At 31.8% G+C, this 20,440-nt stretch overlaps 1 protein-coding gene across 1 annotated transcript in view; it reads left to right on the top strand.

Moving 5' to 3' along the window:
* The window catches only part of LOC129957393 (atrial natriuretic peptide receptor 1-like), a 97,027-nt gene that overhangs the window by 62,349 nt on the left and 14,238 nt on the right, over positions 1 to 20,440 (top strand). Inside the window, exons 8-13 of the mRNA XM_056069694.1 lie at positions 4,993 to 5,064; positions 6,280 to 6,357; positions 6,525 to 6,629; positions 9,132 to 9,203; positions 11,290 to 11,455; positions 16,376 to 16,528. Of these exons, the coding sequence (XP_055925669.1) occupies positions 4,993 to 5,064; positions 6,280 to 6,357; positions 6,525 to 6,629; positions 9,132 to 9,203; positions 11,290 to 11,455; positions 16,376 to 16,528 (646 nt within the window). The remainder of the gene's footprint in view (positions 1 to 4,992; positions 5,065 to 6,279; positions 6,358 to 6,524; positions 6,630 to 9,131; positions 9,204 to 11,289; positions 11,456 to 16,375; positions 16,529 to 20,440) is intronic.

The raw sequence follows: 20,440 nt of genomic DNA, 5'->3' as shown, positions 1-20,440 counted from the left end.
TAACATAAATTTTATATCCTTGCCTGTAACAATCACAAGGAAAGGACTTTTTGAAGACACGTAAATCTAAAAACGTGCCATTTTGTAGAAAAGATCTTCGTTTACACGCACTAATTCTTTATTTTGTGCTATTGAACTAAGTCATTGAACTTACAAATCAATCATATACGGCACTTGAAAGAACTTGGTAGTTGGTGTGACATTCATTTCATCTATTAATATACAGGGTGTTTCAGTGAACCGTTTCAGAACTTCTAAGAGGGGTAGGGTACATCCTGACGAACCAAAATCATATACCCATGGCCAGTCAGAAATGCTTTCCTGACGCGGTAGATGGCGTTGTGCGAAAAGCTTTCGTGCAGGGAATCTTCATTTCGCACAAGAACGCCAAGTTAGTAGGATGGGTGATTACACGATCGCAGAGTTAGCCGATATTTGGCGTACGGGGCTGCAAATTGTAGTGGGCCAGCCGCACAGCGTTTGTACGCAGAACGATATCCGACGAGGCGTATTCCCAGTCATAATTTCTTTGCAAGACTGCACCACAGGTTAGCTGAGACAGATTCATTAGAAAGAGCTCACAAGGACAGAGTAAGAACAACACGCACTGTAGACGCCGAACAGAATGTGCTGCAGCATGTACAGGGGAATCCAAGAACGAGTACACGAAGTGTAGCAAAACGCAGTCGGGGTTTCCGAGCAGAAGACATGCATCCGTTTCACGTGCAGCGTGTTCAGACACAGAAACCGGAGGATTATGTACCTCGTATTTCTTTCGCACAGTGGTAACTGGGAAAATGAGCTACAAATCCCTTTTTTCTTGCTGAAATGTTGTTTTCCGATGAGGCCTCCTTCACAAGGGAAGGAATTTTCAACACGCATAACGACCATATCTGGGCGGTCGAGAACCCGCATGAAATACGACGTCGTGCAGCACAGAATCGATTTTCGGTCAATGTATGGGCCGGTATTGTGGGAGATCACCTCATCGGACCTTACCTGTTACCGGGTCGTCTAACCGGACCTACGTACTTGCTCTTTCTGCAGCAAGTATTGCCACAACGTTTGAGAGATGAACAGATTTCTGCATTGATGCAAGACAATGTGGTTCCAACACGATAGAACCCCTGCCCATTATAGCGGAGATGTTCGTAACTACCTGGATGTCACATTTGGTCAACGGTGGATCGGACGTGGGGGTCCCGTGCGTTGGGTTGCTCTGTCACCCGACTTTCATGTCTTGATTTTTATTTCTGGGGTCATATGAAATCGCTAGTTTATGACACCCCTGTTGACACTGCTGAGAATCTCGTTGCAAGAATTGCAGTAGCTGCCGGAGAGATTCGAGATATGCCTGGAGTATTCCAGAATGTTCGGATGTCCATGCGTCGGAGATGTGAGGCGTGCATTGTAGCCCGTGGAAGAAACTTCGAACACTTACTTTAATCCATGTACCTTTTGCTTCTTTTCATGTATTATTAAAACGATTTCTCATTTATGGTCTCTTTTCTTTATGGTGCTTCTGTGTACAATGCCGCTTCAGGAAAGCATTTCCGACCTCACATTGCTCTATGATTTCGAGCTGTCAGGATGTACCCTATCCCTCTGAGAAGTTCTGAAACGGTTCACTGAAACACCCTGTATATTTCGCTGCTATATAAAACACTTTATTTTTTGAGTATGTGTATTAAATATTAAAATGTAAATATTCTCAATTCTGTTAAAAGTGTATCTGAAATTTCAAAATGAGAAAACATTCTCATTCATTTGAAATCATAACGCATTTTAAGCAGTTCCGATATGACAATGCTTGCTGTCGCCATCTTTATTTCAAAATATTACTTATTTCTGAAAATCTTTCATTATCTGGAAGTAAAATTAATTGGCAGTTTAAGATTATTACTGAACGAAAACTATATTATTTTCTATAAACAAACAAACACATATTAGTATTTAAGGCCATTTTTGGAAAAAAGCGAATCAAAGGAATATAACTCGAAAGAAAAGTTAAACTTGTTATGGCGATGCAACTTGCATAAAGATTTCAAAAATTTTAAACAATGGCAATTTTTGTCCTTTTTAACTTATGTATTCAACGTTTTTATAAATTGTATAGTCTTGAAATATCTTTTCATATCACAATTCAGTCTCGTCTGCAGTGTAGCTAAAAGTTGATCGAAACTAGCTTTAGTTGAAGTTAGTATTTACGAATGTAGATGGCAGCATTATAATGTTTTAGTCGAAAGTAGTAATTACTTTCACAAGACATGGTTTCCAGGATCGTGGGTTGTGATTATTTTTAACAATGAATTGATTTGTAAATATCAGATTTTCATCTTGTGTTCAATAAATTCTTAATATCATATTCATGCAGGTTTTAACAACAGATTTTGTGTTTTGATTGATCCTTCTTTTTTTCAATTTATACGCCAAAAAAAAAAGAAAGAAAGAAGGAAAGAAAAGAATGTGTGTTATCCTCAAAATTCTTTCTATTTTAAAGCATTCCTTGAAAAGCAAAACTATTTTGATAAATGCCAAATTGATCTTCTAATTTTGATAAATACAAATTTCAATCCCAAAAATTCTAATAAATAATATGTATTGATTGACTTGATTCTCAAAGAACCTTTATGTTATGTTAGCTGCATGGTTATTAACTACAATATCAGTAACATAGATTTCTTAGCGGCAATTCTTTTGAAATAAGGTATGATAATCACATTAAATAAAGACTTATCCTGCATATAATATTAAAGATTTTCAGCAAATTCAATTTATTTTTATTTTTCGACCTAAAAAAAGAGGGTGTGTATGTGTGTGATTCAAAATAATGAATTGTTTTAATTTAATTTGTAAACTAACATAAAAACAGTAGAAACTTGCAACAATAGAAAAATACAAGTTGCTTTGCATAGAATGGAAGAGAAAATTGCTTTGCATAGAATATAAAGGGTATATTTTAAATTTCTTTATTGTTTAAAAAATATTTTCTATGGATTTCATTTTTTTTTTTTGTTGCATAATCTTAAATAAATTTCCTGCATAATAACAAAATTACAATTTGCACTCCTGTATACATTTTGACGCCTCAATTTAAAACTTTATCATGAGTGTTGATTTTTTTTTAAGAAGAATGACATTTGAAAAATTTCTTCAAACAATCATTTATATATTGCTACTACGATATTTAAAAAAAAAGCGCAAATTATGAAACAAAAGAAAAAATCCGCTAATTTTAGAATGAACTCTACTTCGTAAAATTACATATGTATAACTTATGAACACATAGCACATTATAGCACATGGAATATAATTTAAAATCAATCGATGGAGTTGTTAGTTGAAGGCAACTAGTATTTGAAATCAAACCATATGAGAAATTTTGTTTTCCATTCTCAAGAACTTCCTGATAGCATTGTTATAATCTCATATGCTTACATTTCTTTCAATGTTAATTGGTTTATGCTATGAATATTTTACAGATAAATCAGGAGGATAAACAGAATGCTACATGTATCTTGAATACTTGTCTGGTATTCTGAGCATCATTCAATTCGGAGCCCAATGTAAATACGGTGAAAGTGCACTCTGCTCACTGGTTTTAATTAAATTGCATTTCCTTCCCCATTTTGAAGGTAAATGTTATTTAGGGATAGATTCCTCAAATTTGAATCATGTGTAGATATCCAGAACATCACCTTCTTCGAAACTTCATTATCATATAGCCGAAGAATATTTGAACTAAAGGAATTAATGTGTACCAGGGAAGGAGAAACGGTAAATCTACTGTCTCTGAAGTCTCCGAAACTTCATCATCATATAGCTGAAGAATGTTTGAACCAACGGAATTAATGTGCACCAGAAAAAGAGAAAGGGCGGATCTACTATCTTTCGCTTCGTGGACAAGTCGTAATACGGAATAATATTTGGCATTTATTTTAATCATGGCATGAATGGTTGTCTTGGTTGATTAGAAAGTATATGTCCCTTATTAGAGAAAAATGCCTAACAATACTGTTGTGATATCTTCCCAATGTTGGCCGACGTTCATAATACTGAACAACATCGTGGATATGTAAAATATATTGTGTTAATAGGTTCCTAAAGAGAACTGTGTGTGTGAGCAACAAATACCAAATTATTCCAGCTATCTTCTTCAAGGAAAACTGTTTTGTCATGTCAATTGCCATTGAAAATACTTATAGAATAGATAGTGAAGCTGCTGTCACGTTAAATCTGTTGTTGTTCCTAATGGCACTTGTCATAGTTAAGCCCGCTTACTAAGTCAGCGATTTTTAAGCTGAGAGAATGTCTCTTGTTTTTCAGTAGCGCCATCAAGGGCTAAGAACACATCTTTGCAACTCACCCGTCGCAACCCTTTCTACCGGGCGGAATTCATTCAGGCATTTCATTCACAGATCGTAAGTTAGACCTGAATCAGAGAACGATCATCTCTGAACCAGTACCCCCAGTGGTATTACTCTCGATATGGAGGACTTTGTGACCACGACAGATTTATACGTGCGCCAGCCATCACACATACGGAGAGTCTTCGGTCGGCGGGGTTCGAACTCATAATCCAACGCCCTACCAACCAGGCTATCCGTCCACATTAAGTGTGCAATGAGATGTAACATATTGAATAACTCAATTCTCGAATTCATTTATCAATCCACATTTCTCTGGAACCAGTACAGAAGCTGGAAAATACCCAAAAAACTTTTATTACGAATGTGCAGAAATCTGCCATAGTGGAAGTGATCGACATAGCGCAGTGATCGATGCCACAACTATTATCATTAATAGTGAATATTTTGAGACTGGATACAATCTTAATTATTTATTATTCAATAAGTATCTTAATTTTCTTTTAAAGACACTAATAATTAATCTTCTTATTTTTATTATTAATAAATGTTTTATAATTAAAAAATTTTAATCAAAAATTATTATTTTTGATTAAAATTTTTCTAATCTGTGTTTTGTTTTTAGAGCTCCTGCCCATCTGAAGCAATGTCAATAGCTGACAATAGACAGGTTTTCGTACGTAATGGATATTATAAGGTAAGGTTTGTTTCTTTAGTTCTACTTACAGGAGAAATTCATTATGAAATAAATATTTTTGCATATTTCAACTTTTTACTAATGATTTCTTCTCGTCCAAATAATAATCAAATATTTCGGTAATAAGCGAAAAAAAAATATTTTTTATGCCAACCATTGTTGACTAATAGCACAAAATTAGATAAGATAATTTCTTTAAGTTATAAATAAAAATCACGATAAAACCATGTCTTTTTTTCTTTTTAGGAAATTTTAGATTTCACATTTTATTTTTACAATTACATCCTATTTAATATAATTTTTTTTTTAAAGTAACAATACACTAAAACAAAGTATCATCTTATCCCTTTTAGGATGTTTTGGTTAAATTAGTTTAATCATACACTTTTTTTTAAATTTGAAAGTTGAAATATTTTAATTCAAAAGCAACAAAAGATATACCAACTAGGTTTTGGTATTAAACAGCAGATATGTAACATATAAAGGCATGCATTTCAATGAGATTATTTTGAGAGTCAATATATTGATACAAAATTTCAAATTATAGAAAATTTTCGAAACGTTATAAGATTGCCCAAAATAGGGATCCATTTCATAATCGTAGTGCATGCCAATATAAAGCATGTTGTAACTTACATTGAGATAACAAAAATCATTGAATATCTCCTAATAACATATCGGACCTCTCTTTGCCCGGTGTAGTGCAGCAACTCGACGTGACATGTAATCAACAAGTCCCTTGAAGTCTTCTGCAGAAGTATTGAGCCATGCTGCTTTTAGAGATGTTCATAAATTACGAAAGTGTTGTCTATGTGCACGAACTTACCTCTCTGTTATATCGCATAAATGCTCGATGGAATTCATGTCGGGAGATCTAGATAGCCAAATCATTCTCTGGAATTGTTCCGGAATGTTCTTCAAATCAATCGCGAGCAGTTGTGGCTCGATGGCATAGCGCATTATCGTCAATAATAATTCCATCATTGTTTGGGTGCATGATGCTTATGAAGGGCTGCTGTCTCCAAATATATCTCCAAATGATCCTTTCGATCTTAGAAATATTCTTTACATAAATAAAAGTGATTGTATTATTTTATGTACACATTTTTTATTATGTTAATGAAATGTAATGTTGGAATTTTAGTTTGATGTGAAACATTTAGGGATTTTGTGATCTTGCAATTTTTTTCATCGTTTATGGTATTTCCTTTTCAGGGAATGGTTGTTGCCATCAAAACCATCAATAAGTCAAGAGTCGACATAACCAGGTCTCTGTTGCTTGAACTCAAAAGGGTAAGCAACCATCATAAAAAGCTCATAACCTAAAATTCTCAACATAAAGTTTATTTTGAAATCAAGTACCAGTTAATGGCCCTTGGGCAAATCACAATTTTAATATTCTTTAATTTTCTAAAAATCAGAACTTATATTTATGCTAATCTTATATTACTTTTTTTTAGATGAAAGATTTGCAACATGAGCACATTGTACGTTTTGTTGGATGCTGCGTTGATCCACCACACTGTTGTCTTGTCACCGAATATTGCCAGAAGGGAAGTTTACAGGTACAATATGTCTTGGATGATAGTTCAATTCAATGTTTGAGAAATCTTTATGCATAAAATGTGTCTTAACATAAACATAAACAAAGAATTATTCAATAGTATTACTGATGTTTCAATTTAATTAAGTCATATTTTAAAAAATCAAATAGTTTCGTTTTTATACGAGAATTTTTATGGATTGAAAAATATTAATTGAAATTAATAAATTTAAAAAAATGTTAAAATTTTGTAATGAAGCTTATTCCTCCGTGCGTATGCTTACCTTTGAGCATGCGCAAGCAATTTCGCCACCTGCAGAAAGCGAAAGTATAATAGAAAGTATTATTTTATGCCTGTACTCGTGAGCTGTGCAAAATGAGAACTGTGAATAAAAATGTGGATTAAAATCTGAATGAATCCCTTTTGCCTTTATTTCTAAAGATGAATATTTGGCAATTATGCAAAGGAGAGTAAATAACTTTATGATAACCGCTATTATTTCTCCATAATTTCTATAATCATTAATGGATAGAATATCGTTTGCATTAACAATTTTATTTTCATTCATAACTTATATAAGTGCAATTTGTCCCCCATAAGATTGTATAAAAATAATGGTAGAAATTTGAATATGATTCTGCTTTTAATTCAGATATTTTTAAAATTAATCGATCAATATTTTTTGCTTCCTTTAAATTATTAGCTGATTTTGGAACATTCTAGTTTCATTGACTAAATATCTATCAATGTTATAAAAATGAGAATAATATAAAATATTTCTTTTAAACTTCGAAATAATAGTAAAATACCCTTGTTCATTTAAATCTGTTACTTTGTTTCTATGAATAATTCAAAATTTGAATTCTTAGTTAAGTGTGAATGGAAAACGATGAAAACTCAAACATGAAATTTCATTTAACTATAAAAATACTAATAGAGAAATTGTTTCATATCGATAAATCAGCAACAATATTCTTGATCATCATACACTCCAAAGGTATAAAAATAGTTTTTATTGAAATGAACTTTTTTTTTCGATTTGCTCCCCAGATGTCTTTTTATCTTATTTAAATAAATATTCATTTATCAGATTTAGGAAATGAAATAAAATCTCTATACAAGTAGGGATAAATAAATTATTATAGATTACAGTTCTCAAAAAATAATAAATCTGTTAGTTTTATTATTATTATTATTGAAATTGGGTTAAGGCATTCCTCTGTCTTCAATAAAGATTAATGTTAATGCTTAGCAATTTGTTTAATACTAAGTTAATATGACCACAATAAAAACTATATTCATCCGAAAATACGAATTAAAAAAATCGAGGTTATAACTGATGACATCGAGGGAAATGGGCAAGATTTATTTTGAAAATAACGATAAATTTTATCAATAATTAATAGGAATAAAAATGGAATAAAAAACTAATAAATAAAGTAGTAGTTATAGTTTTATAGTTAAGAAATTGAGGTATAACTATAATAAATAAAGAATTGCAGGATTAAACACTATAGAAAGATTTCAATATAAGAATTATAGATTAAACTTTTAATTAAATTGTGCAGGTCACTTCTAATGTAATTGGTATTTTTTAAGTGTGAATTATTAATCTTTTCTTATTGATATTTTTAGTATTCCTAATTAAAATGAAACAAGCATGATGTAAAATTTAAAAAAATTAAGTATTTAGATTTAATTTGAATCAATCAAAACAAAAAAAACTAAATTGCAGACGATATTTCAACATTATAAACAATAAGAAACATTATGTTAATAAGAATTCATGGGTCTTGAGAAAAATTCATATGACCCATGAATGCCAATTAAAATTCTTTAATTACTCTTTAACTAGCAAACATACACATTTTAACTGTCAGATTCCATAAATAATATGCAGCGGCCAAACAGGCGATAAATGACTGTTTCGCCAGTTGGCGATAAGCGTCAATCATACCTTTGGAGATGAACTTTGCTCTCCAACGGATACGGAGTGACTCACTTCCTGCCTTCGCCAGATGGCTTAGAACTTCTGCCTCGTGCTGGTAGATGGAATTACGGCCAATGTATCATGATATATATTTGTTAATTTAATTTCTAATTAAAATATATTTTTGTTATTTAAATGGCTGGCAGTTTTTATTAAGTAAAAATGTTTAATACTTTAATTTAAAGTAAATTTGGCAATGCGTGTTAAACCACGCACCAAACTGGTGACCCGGACGTGATGTGAACACGCGCGGTTGTTCAGAACCAGGGTCACCAATGTGCGGTTTGAGGTTCGAACTCGCAGCGTTAGGGTTCATAGCCGAGTAACATAACCACTAGACAAAAGAGTACTCTCTTCTCCGGAAGTTGTTATCTGGCTTATAATATTACCACCACAAATATAAAATTTGAAAAATAATTTAAATAAAATAGTTTATTTTATGTGCTTAATTTTTCAAATTTTGTCATTTTGAAAACGTTTTACTGAGCGATATATTCTTCTAATCCTATATTTAGATTTTATTTCCATTTCAGGATATACTGGAAAATGAAGAAATAAAATTGGATTCGATGTTTAGATTCAGTCTCATGCATGATGTCGTTAAGGTAATTGCATATAGCATTCTTTATTAAAATTTAATGAAGAATAAAAAATTTAATTTGTACTGACTATGAATAAAAAATCCAAATCGAGGTTTACAGCTCTTAACTTACATATTTAATTTTTAAAAACAAAATAAATTGTTGAATTAAAGCATGTCTCTCTACTGACTACAAATTGAATTATTGAAATCCTTTAACAATCAAACTTAATATGCAATCATTCTGCGATTATAAAACAGAATTTCGATAAACACAGTTCTGTAGTGGTGAGCTTAATGACCCAAGCATATTTTTTTCTCTCTTTATGAAAATTTCACTGTATAATGTTATCCTATCTCAGATAACATTGCAATGTACAGAGCCACGATACTTTGGTAATAAATCCTCAATTCGAAACTCTATTCCAGAAATTTTTTTACTCAATGCAGCTCGAAGCGCCATCTATCTCTCAAATTTATTTCAATTAATGTGGTGTCAGATAAAAAATGGTAATAAATCCTCAATTCAAAACTCTATTCCAGAAATATTTTTACTCAATGTAACTCGAAGCGCCATCTATCTCTCAAATTTATTCCAATTAATGTGGTGTCAGATCTTCGCAATAACTTTCATTCGACTTCATCATCTGACTTCACGGGATCCTTTACAAGGCAGCCCTCGTAAAGTTTTAAAATGGCTCAGTAATGTAAATAAGGCTAATAAATCGTTAAAATAAATTTAGATTTTGCTAAAACGGCAAATTATTTGCATTTGGTGGTGGCTGTTTGCGCTTTGGTTTAGTTTTATTAATGTCCCGTTTAAAGCAATACTAGGACTATTTGGGGACAGATTCTGTTTGCACAAAGGACTTTTTTCAACTGTTTCAGTAACTTACTGTATTTGCAATCTCAGCAAACGATATCTCATCTACGACCACTTTGATCAAGATAAGAATTTTATAATAGTTATTAAGCTTTTAATACGAAGTTTAGAATTGAAATGTGAAAAATAAAACCACTTAAAATGCAAATATTATAACTACTTTTGTTCAACCAATTATAACAATTTCATTCGCTACAGGAAATATTATTTTATATTCGCTCTAAATTTTATAAGCTAATACTTTTATAACTTTAACATTTGTTATGAAAATTTCAGTTTATAAATCAGTTATGAAAAAATAATATTGCAACTTATCAATAAATGAATTATCACCAGAAAATTTCAATATATAATCCATCGTCATTATTATTTTTTGATTTAACAAATCAATCAAATAATCAATCCATAACGGAATAATATCAATATACTTATATTTTAACCATTTTTCCCTTCTTTGTTTATTATGAACTGAAGTGGAAAATTAATTTTGTAATTATTAATATTTACATAACATATTAATATTTAAAAATCATAATGGCCATAATCTAAAAAGTGGTGCTGTTATGTAAGATATTTTTTTTGTTATTTTTGCAATCAATTTTATGCTTAGTGGTAATTTAATTAAGTACGTAGCAAATTAGATTCAAAAGCACGAATAGAATTACGATCAGACTTAATTAAATGAGTATTATAATAAACAAAGATTGACTCACCTCATTCAAATCTCGATATTCATTTGAGTTCATTTTTTATTAAATCATTGGCTTAAACATACAGTATATGAATTGTTTAACGATTTAAAATGCAAAGAATATATTTTGGACAAAGAACCCTGCTACGCACATTATCAAGGACGTCTACAGAATACGACTACTTACATCAAAACACTCAAGAATAAAAAAAACCTTTATATTTAAAAAACAAAAAATAAAAGTTTGGAGCTCAGTTCTTTCAATGCGCCATCTGTTGGCGTTCAGACGAATCACCACTTAGTGCTGTGTTCTTGCAACAATGAGTGAGCTATTAAGCGAAGAAATTATTCTCTCCATTGATACTCAATTAAATGATTAATGCCATGTAATTAATAATATTTTGAAAATTATTATTTGACACTTAAATTCCATTATTCAAATTCTGAATATATCGATTTCAGTTACTAATTTTAGTTTTGGTTTCAAAATATTTAGATTAAAGCGAGTTCATTTTAAGTCTTATTTTTATTCCTTAGGGGATGGCTTATCTGCACAGCAGTGAAATTCGTTCTCATGGCAACCTGAAGTCAACTAACTGCGTGGTAGACAGCAGATTCGTACTTAAAGTAACCGATTTCGGTCTTCACTGCTTAAGGATTTACGATGAAAATGATAATGAAGATTCATATGCTCACTGGAGGCGTACGTTCAAAACATTTATTCTTAATTTTTTTAGTATTGTATCGATAATTATTGATGAATTGTTTTAAATTGTTTGAAAAACCTTTCGAATGGTATTTCTAATATTTTTATATTGAATTATCATGCAAAATTTCTTTTATATGATTCTAATTTTTTGGCATACATTGGAGCATTTACTGAAGATGAATACAGTGATTATTATTGATTTTAAGTGCCTAGAATTATTGATAATTCACCAGAAAAGGAATAATAAAGCTGTCGTGCTATATCAATCAAGTCAAGACATTTATGCCGTCATCATTGAATGGCCTCTAGAATAAATTAAAGCTTAGGTTGTTCAATACATGGTTTCAATATTTGTTTATTATGATGTTTCCATAGTTTCTGCTCTATTAATGCCCTACACTGTATTCAAATGTCGAGTGCACTAAACCAGTTCTTAAACTTCAACCAATCTCAAAGATTATATCAACAGAAAATGCCTTTCTATTTTTTCGTATACGTAGTATAGAGAAAGTATAGTGTAAAGTCTCGATCCAATAAAAGGTAGCGTTATGATCAAATTCTTTATTTACATAAAATTACAGTTCATCATCTAGGTTAAATGAGTGAGTAGTATTCTTATTCGACACAACAAGGATAGTTCCTCGAATACTTTCGGAGAAACCTCCCAAGAAAACAGCTAGCCGACTCTTAGCGTTCTCACAAACAGGCGTAGCTCCAGGGATCCACCGAATCTTCTCGGGTGGAATTCTCGTTGGATACTCCGCTCTCTGCCTCCTTCTGCACGATTCTTCTCTCTCTTCCAATCTCCTCGCACTTTTATTCTGTCCCCACCCTCATTCACATCGGACCATTTTCCCGGTTATCCAATAGTCGTTCAGCAACAACTTCACTGGTCTACCGTCGACCGTGGGAATCCGTTGAAGAGCCACTCTTCACAATTTAAGGAATGCAGGTTTACATCTATTTCAAATACAATGCAGGTGGGGTCCCTTATCTGGACTCGCACTAATTGCCCAGATGTCCTTACTTTAAAGGGGTTGACCACCTGGCACTTCTGGAAGCACTTACACTGCGGTAGGACGTCGCCATTGCTGATACTGCTGTCTGGATGCTAATTATGGAGCGTGGGAAAAAGGAACGTCACCATGGTCAAGCAGGGAAGAATCTGAATCATTACAATAGTAATCGTCAAAAAATTCGAAGATGAAATTTTGATGATTCTCCACTTTTCAAACCTTTCAGAGCTCGAAAAACACATTTTGGAAAAAATGTCCATCTGTCTGTCTGTGACAAAGACAACTGAAGAACACATTGAACTTGATGGTTGAAATTTAGTATACATAAATTTGGTATTTGGTTACAACACATTTTCCAGATTTCTATCGACTTTTGAGTAAAATCTGTTCAGAGGAAGCCCATATATCCGGCTATTTGAAATAAATTAACATAATTACAAAACGGAAACAGCTGCATAGATAAAATTCTATACACAGATTAAACATTAGTAGTGTAGAAACCTGACAAAATTTAAACCAAATCCGACAGCGGGCTGACTGTATGTTAGTCTATACTTTTAGAAACATATAAAACGATAACTGAAAAACGCAGCGACTTAAATATGTTAAATGTGGTATGGGATTTTGTGCGGTTTTGTGTCAAAATTTTGTTTCAATCGTTTGAGAAAAACTTGCCTAAAAGACGAATTCGATTTTGGATTAATTAGCAAATAACCGCCAAGAAAGACATGATAGATTCAGTAAAAATGCTAGATTCACACCAAAAGTTATTTCGTATTTATTGTACGCCAGTGCCATGTCAGGGGTTCTCTGGCATAAGTTTATTAAAAAATATGCTAGAAAGTTTTGGAGAAATCACTTCCGCTGGTTTATATATATATATATATATATATATATATAAGGTGAACCAAAAGTCCCTGATTATAAAAAAATCATTACAAAATAATCGTTTAACGCAATAATGTAACTTTTGTATCATTGGATGTGTCAGTTTTATAACATGATATCATTTATAACATTATAACATTAATATCTAACATGGATAATATTTCACCAAAATGGAGGTCCCCAATTTTTGGCTCCATAGTACATGATTATTTAGACTTACTGCAACTTTTTATTGCATCGCAGTTAGAAGAATATGTACCGTGGATAACGTTTCAGAAAAATGGAGGCCCCCCATATTGGGGTTCCTTAGTACACGATTTATTTAGACTTACTGCAGCTGTTTATTTGCATCGAAGTTAGAATTTATGCAATTAGGATAATATTTCACCAAAACGGAGGATCCCCAGATTGGGGTTCCTAAGTATATGATTATTTAGACTTACTGCAGATGTTCATTGCATCGCAGTTTCTACCATGGCTAATGTTTCAGCAAAATGGAGGACTCCCAAATTGTAGTTCCTTAGTACGTGATTTCTGAATCGAAACATTTCCGAACAGAACGGCATTCGTATCAAAGGAATGAACCAACACTCTGGTCTGGTCTCTCCGCACTGTCAAGATCCTCGTGGGTTTCTTTTTTTTTTTTTTTTTTTTTTTTTGTCATGGGTAGAATCTTTGTCATACCAACTACTGACATCAAAGAACTAAAGATTAGGATACAAGCTGTTGTGCTTATTGTAACAGAAGACATGTTAAAAAATACACTTGGCTGGAAATGGAACATTGCTTAGACATTCTCGGAGCTACCAAGGGGGTTCTCTTTGAAATTTACTGAGGTGGATAGTCTTATAAAAAATTTATAACAGTATTCGCTATGTTTCCGAGCAAACATGTGTCTACTTATAACAGTTTGAGCACAATAAATATTTATAATCAGATCAAGATCAGGTAGGTCCTATATAATAAGTTAAATTTATATGCAAATCATTAAATTATATCTATTAAGATATACTTAATGCAAATTACTGGTTTCTCGTGACGTGAATCAATGCCTTATATATAATGAATATTGTCCACAACCACAATGCCAGGTGTTACAAGTCACTCGTATACACAATAATAAACGTTTCGATTATTCAGCAGTTCAAAACATAGTTTTCAAACTGCATGAGTAGACACTCTTTTCATGAATAGTTAATAACTCACTATGAATCACAACAGTAATATGTTTAAACATATGATTTCAAAATAAGCCTTACCTTAATATAACATATGTTTATATAAACATATGTTTTCAAACTGTATGAGAAGATATACTTTTCATGAATAATCAGTAACTTGTAATGAATCGCAAGAGTAAATTTTCTACCTAATTTATCTATAAAAACATACATTTTCGACCTATATGAGAAGATACTCTTTTCATGAATAATCAATAACTCCCAAGAGTAAATTTTCTGCCTAATTTATTCATAAAAACATATTTTCAAACTATATGAAAAGATATACTTTTCATGAATAATCAATAACTCTCAATGAATCACAAAAGTAAATGTACTGCCTAATTTATCCAAAATGCAATCATTCCTTCATTCAAAGATAACATCAACAAATGGAACAGATGTAATTTAGAAAGTATTTCTTAATTCTTTTAGAACTCGTCCACAAAAATTAAAGTATTTGAATTAACCTTATTAACATTTGAAATCATGAAAACATGTCTTTTTTCTCCAGTTAAATCACCTGAAGGTATCTATAATGTAACTGATATTGTTCTTGATATGTCAACAGAAGTCTTCGGCATTCGTAATAAACAATCAACTGCAGATAATGACATGGTTCACGGAGCTCCTAGCCGCGGATGGGGGTTTATCCCCGGCAGACGGAGAACTTGCAAAAGACCTGCCTTTCAGTATTTGACGTAAAAATCTTCGGAAGTCCATGAAATTTTCTTTTATATAAGCACCTCATATACTTACCGTGCAGTAGCTGAATTTCACCAACCGACTTGGAAATCTGTTTTCAGGATTACGATTGACGGTTAATTTAATCAAATTCAGATAAATTCCTAATGTCAAGACAATTCCAATTAAGACAGGATTGATAGATTGAATTATAAGGAAAATATAAGTAATAGAAGGTTCATAAAGGATAAACGCTCTTTAAACAAATCTATATTTGGTTAGTACAAGCAAACATATAGTCTCGTATGTGCTTTCAAAAGTAGGATACACATTGGCAAATACTATGTATGCATCAAAAGTGGCGCTTGATTTTGTGAACCGAAAAGACACGGGATATCACTGATATTTGTAATAATGATTAAGATTCTAAATAAGCCCTATTTATACATGTGCCCTATACCAGCATTCGTAAATTGTCGCATGTTCTTCATACTCACTTGGAACTTTAAAATCCTGGGTTCACTTTCTAACTAAAATATCACCGAACAGCGCTCTCTAGCTCATTCTATTGACGCTTCTGGCCATGTCTTATTTTTGAAGCTATTATGTTTTCGTTTTTCCAATTTCATTAAACGTTGTTCATTGAATTTCGATTCAGAATGCATTAAGCGCTTCAATAAAGGACGAAAATAATTTGTAAGGGAATGTTAGCAAAGAGCAATCAATTAATTATTTACTATTAAACACAATTTGGAATGAACTAAGTAGCAATTTATTACTCTGTGGATGATAAGCAGTAAGAGGTATTATAAAATATGCAATTAAGATATCATAAAACACTCTCAATTCAAATTAAATATTTACAGTTATATTTTATTATTAGGAAGTATCTTTGATTGATAATTATAGCAACATTTATTGTATTGAGAATGAAAATCTATCAACTCTACTTATATAAGGTGTTTCACTAAACGAGTTACCTGATTTTTAGCGTCAAAATGGAGTTTTCAAGCCATAAGCAAAATATTTCAAATTTCTTATGGACTTTCGGTACTTAATAAATAAATGAAAAAGAAATCATCAAATGATTTTTCATATTTTTCTAGGCAAGCTATGGACTGCTCCTGAACTTCTCAGGATGAACAATCCACCACTGGAGGGCACGCAGAAGGGAGACGTCTATTCATTTGCCATCATTGCTCACGAGATTGTGGTACGACAAGGGGTTTTCTATATGGGTACTGATGTATCGCCAAAAGGTAGGAAAAATTATTTCATTCTAAACTACTAGGGGACTCGCCACCTGTTAACTTTCACTCTCCAACCTCGCTGTTCCATTTAGCATGTTTTTAAACAACCACTGGCCACTCGTTCAACAATGGAAACTTGGTCTTTCCATGACGGCAATATACGTTTGCCAATCGGCCTACTTTTGATTCAAAACTCATAACCTCACAATTAGAGAATTCTTAGCGCATATCTTAAAAATCTAAATAATGATTCAATTATTCAAGTTTTGTCGCCAATGTAGCAGCTTCGCGATCAGAATTTATTTTCAAATTGCCAGATTCTCTCTATGTCTTTCTTCGCATTTTTTCTTCATCTGATATCACTAGACACCTAGACACCCCATTACTATTTAAAAAACAATACAGGTTTAATACTGTATTTCTTAGACATTCAAACGATTACCAACCGAGAGACGAAAAATTCCGTTATTCGAAAAAGACAAACAAACCGGAAAGCTATACATTAATATTGCCACAAACAGTGTGTCTAAAGAATTAACAATAATATTGTTTTAAACTCATATGCTGTTAATTTGGTGTTAATTAGTTAATTAAAAATTTCTTTTTCTTCTTTTTTTTGTCGCCATTTTACTGTCAAGTGTAATATAAATACTTACTACGTCATAATAATTAATAATTTCCATTAAATATTTCAAATAATACTGGCAAAAAAAAACCCTCAAATGTCATGAGATAGGTAACTGGCTGTCTGGCAGCAAAGCCAATAAAACGTAATAAATATTTTAAATAGTAAAGAGAAAAGATTATCATCAATATCCCTTAAATTTTTTAATGTTTTACTCTGTGCGTGGAATAGCGCATGGTTTTATCATTTGCACTGAATTATGAATTGTATTACATTTTGGGAGATAAAAAAATGAGAACCAATGCTCTGCTTTTCCTTAATTTTAGGAGACATATGCTTATAGATGAGTTAATTGTCAATGAATCAGTTTCTGCTGGTCTTCACAGAAGTGCTGCAAAATTCATTAAAGAATAATGAATATCCCTTAAATTTTTTAATGTTTTACTCTGTGCGTGGAATAGCGCATGGTTTTATCATTTGCACTGAATTATGAATTGTATTACATTTTGGGAGATAAAAAAATGAGAACCAATGCTCTGCTTTTCCTTAATTTTAGGAGACATATGCTTATAGATGAGTTAATTGTCAATGAATCAGTTTCTGCTGGTCTTCACAGAAGTGCTGCAAAATTCATTAAAGAATAATGAATATCCCTTAAATTTTTTAATGTTTTACTCTGTGCGTGGAATAGCGCATGGTTTTATCATTTGCACTGAATTATGAATTGTATTACATTTTGGGAGATAAAAAAATGAGAACCAATGCTCTGCTTTTCCTTAATTTTAGGAGACATATGCTTATAGATGAGTTAATTGTCAATGAATCAGTTTCTGCTGGTCTTCACAGAAGTGCTGCAAAATTCATTAAAGAATAATGAATATCCCTTAAATTTTTTAATGTTTTACTCTGTGCGTGGAATAGCGCATGGTTTTATCATTTGCACTGAATTATGAATTGTATTACATTTTGGGAGATAAAAAAATGAGAACCAATGCTCTGCTTTTCCTTAATTTTAGGAGACATATGCTTATAGATGAGTTAATTGTCAATGAATCAGTTTCTGCTGGTCTTCACAGAAGTGCTGCAAAATTCATTAAAGAATAATGAATATCCCTTAAATTTTTTAATGTTTTACTCTGTGCGTGGAATAGCGCATGGTTTTATCATTTGCACTGAATTATGAATTGTATTACATTTTGGGAGATAAAAAAATGAGAACCAATGCTCTGCTTTTCCTTAATTTTAGGAGACATATGCTTATAGATGAGTTAATTGTCAATGAATCAGTTTCTGCTGGTCTTCACAGAAGTGCTGCAAAATTCATTAAAGAATAATGAATATCCCTTAAATTTTTTAATGTTTTACTCTGTGCGTGGAATAGCGCATGGTTTTATCATTTGCACTGAATTATGAATTGTATTACATTTTGGGAGATAAAAAAATGAGAACCAATGCTCTGCTTTTCCTTAATTTTAGGAGACATATGCTTATAGATGAGTTAATTGTCAATGAATCAGTTTCTGCTGGTCTTCACAGAAGTGCTGCAAAATTCATTAAAGAATAATGAATATCCCTTAAATTTTTTAATGTTTTACTCTGTGCGTGGAATAGCGCATGGTTTTATCATTTGCACTGAATTATGAATTGTATTACATTTTGGGAGATAAAAAAATGAGAACCAATGCTCTGCTTTTCCTTAATTTTAGGAGACATATGCTTATAGATGAGTTAATTGTCAATGAATCAGTTTCTGCTGGTCTTCACAGAAGTGCTGCAAAATTCATTAAAGAATAATGAATATCCCTTAAATTTTTTAATGTTTTACTCTGTGCGTGGAATAGCGCATGGTTTTATCATTTGCACTGAATTATGAATTGTATTACATTTTGGGAGATAAAAAAATGAGAACCAATGCTCTGCTTTTCCTTAATTTTAGGAGACATATGCTTATAGATGAGTTAATTGTCAATGAATCAGTTTCTGCTGGTCTTCACAGAAGTGCTGCAAAATTCATTAAAGAATAATGAATATCCCTTAAATTTTTTAATGTTTTACTCTGTGCGTGGAATAGCGCATGGTTTTATCATTTGCACTGAATTATGAATTGTATTACATTTTGGGAGATAAAAAAATGAGAACCAATGCTCTGCTTTTCCTTAATTTTAGGAGACATATGCTTATAGATGAGTTAATTGTCAATGAATCAGTTTCTGCTGGTCTTCACAGAAGTGCTGCAAAATTCATTAAAGAATAATGAATATCCCTTAAATTTTTTAATGTTTTACTCTGTGCGTGGAATAGCGCATGGTTTTATCATTTGCACTGAATTATGAATTGTATTACATTTTGGGAGATAAAAAAATGAGAACCAATGCTCTGCTTTTCCTTAATTTTAGGAGACATATGCTTATAGATGAGTTAATTGTCAATGAATCAGTTTCTGCTGGTCTTCACAGAAGTGCTGCAAAATTCATTAAAGAATAATGAATATCCCTTAAATTTTTTAATGTTTTACTCTGTGCGTGGAATAGCGCATGGTTTTATCATTTGCACTGAATTATGAATTGTATTACATTTTGGGAGATAAAAAAATGAGAACCAATGCTCTGCTTTTCCTTAATTTTAGGAGACATATGCTTATAGATGAGTTAATTGTCAATGAATCAGTTTCTGCTGGTCTTCACAGAAGTGCTGCAAAATTCATTAAAGAATAATGAATATCCCTTAAATTTTTTAATGTTTTACTCTGTGCGTGGAATAGCGCATGGTTTTATCATTTGCACTGAATTATGAATTGTATTACATTTTGGGAGATAAAAAAATGAGAACCAATGCTCTGCTTTTCCTTAATTTTAGGAGACATATGCTTATAGATGAGTTAATTGTCAATGAATCAGTTTCTGCTGGTCTTCACAGAAGTGCTGCAAAATTCATTAAAGAATAATGAATATCCCTTAAATTTTTTAATGTTTTACTCTGTGCGTGGAATAGCGCATGGTTTTATCATTTGCACTGAATTATGAATTGTATTACATTTTGGGAGATAAAAAAATGAGAACCAATGCTCTGCTTTTCCTTAATTTTAGGAGACATATGCTTATAGATGAGTTAATTGTCAATGAATCAGTTTCTGCTGGTCTTCACAGAAGTGCTGCAAAATTCATTAAAGAATAACTTATTAAAGAATAAAGAATAAGAACATTTTTATGAACAAAGAATTTTTTTCTATTCTATGCTACTCATGATTAAATTAGTTGAATTTGATTTTTTTTTCTTATCTTGTCAGTTATCAGTTA

The sequence above is a fragment of the Argiope bruennichi genome, chromosome 11, assembly GCF_947563725.1.
Source record: "Argiope bruennichi chromosome 11, qqArgBrue1.1, whole genome shotgun sequence".
NCBI lineage: Eukaryota > Metazoa > Arthropoda > Arachnida > Araneae > Araneidae > Argiope > Argiope bruennichi.
The sequence above is the reverse complement of the archived record's forward strand: the minus strand, read 5'-3'. Positions and strand labels throughout refer to the sequence as shown.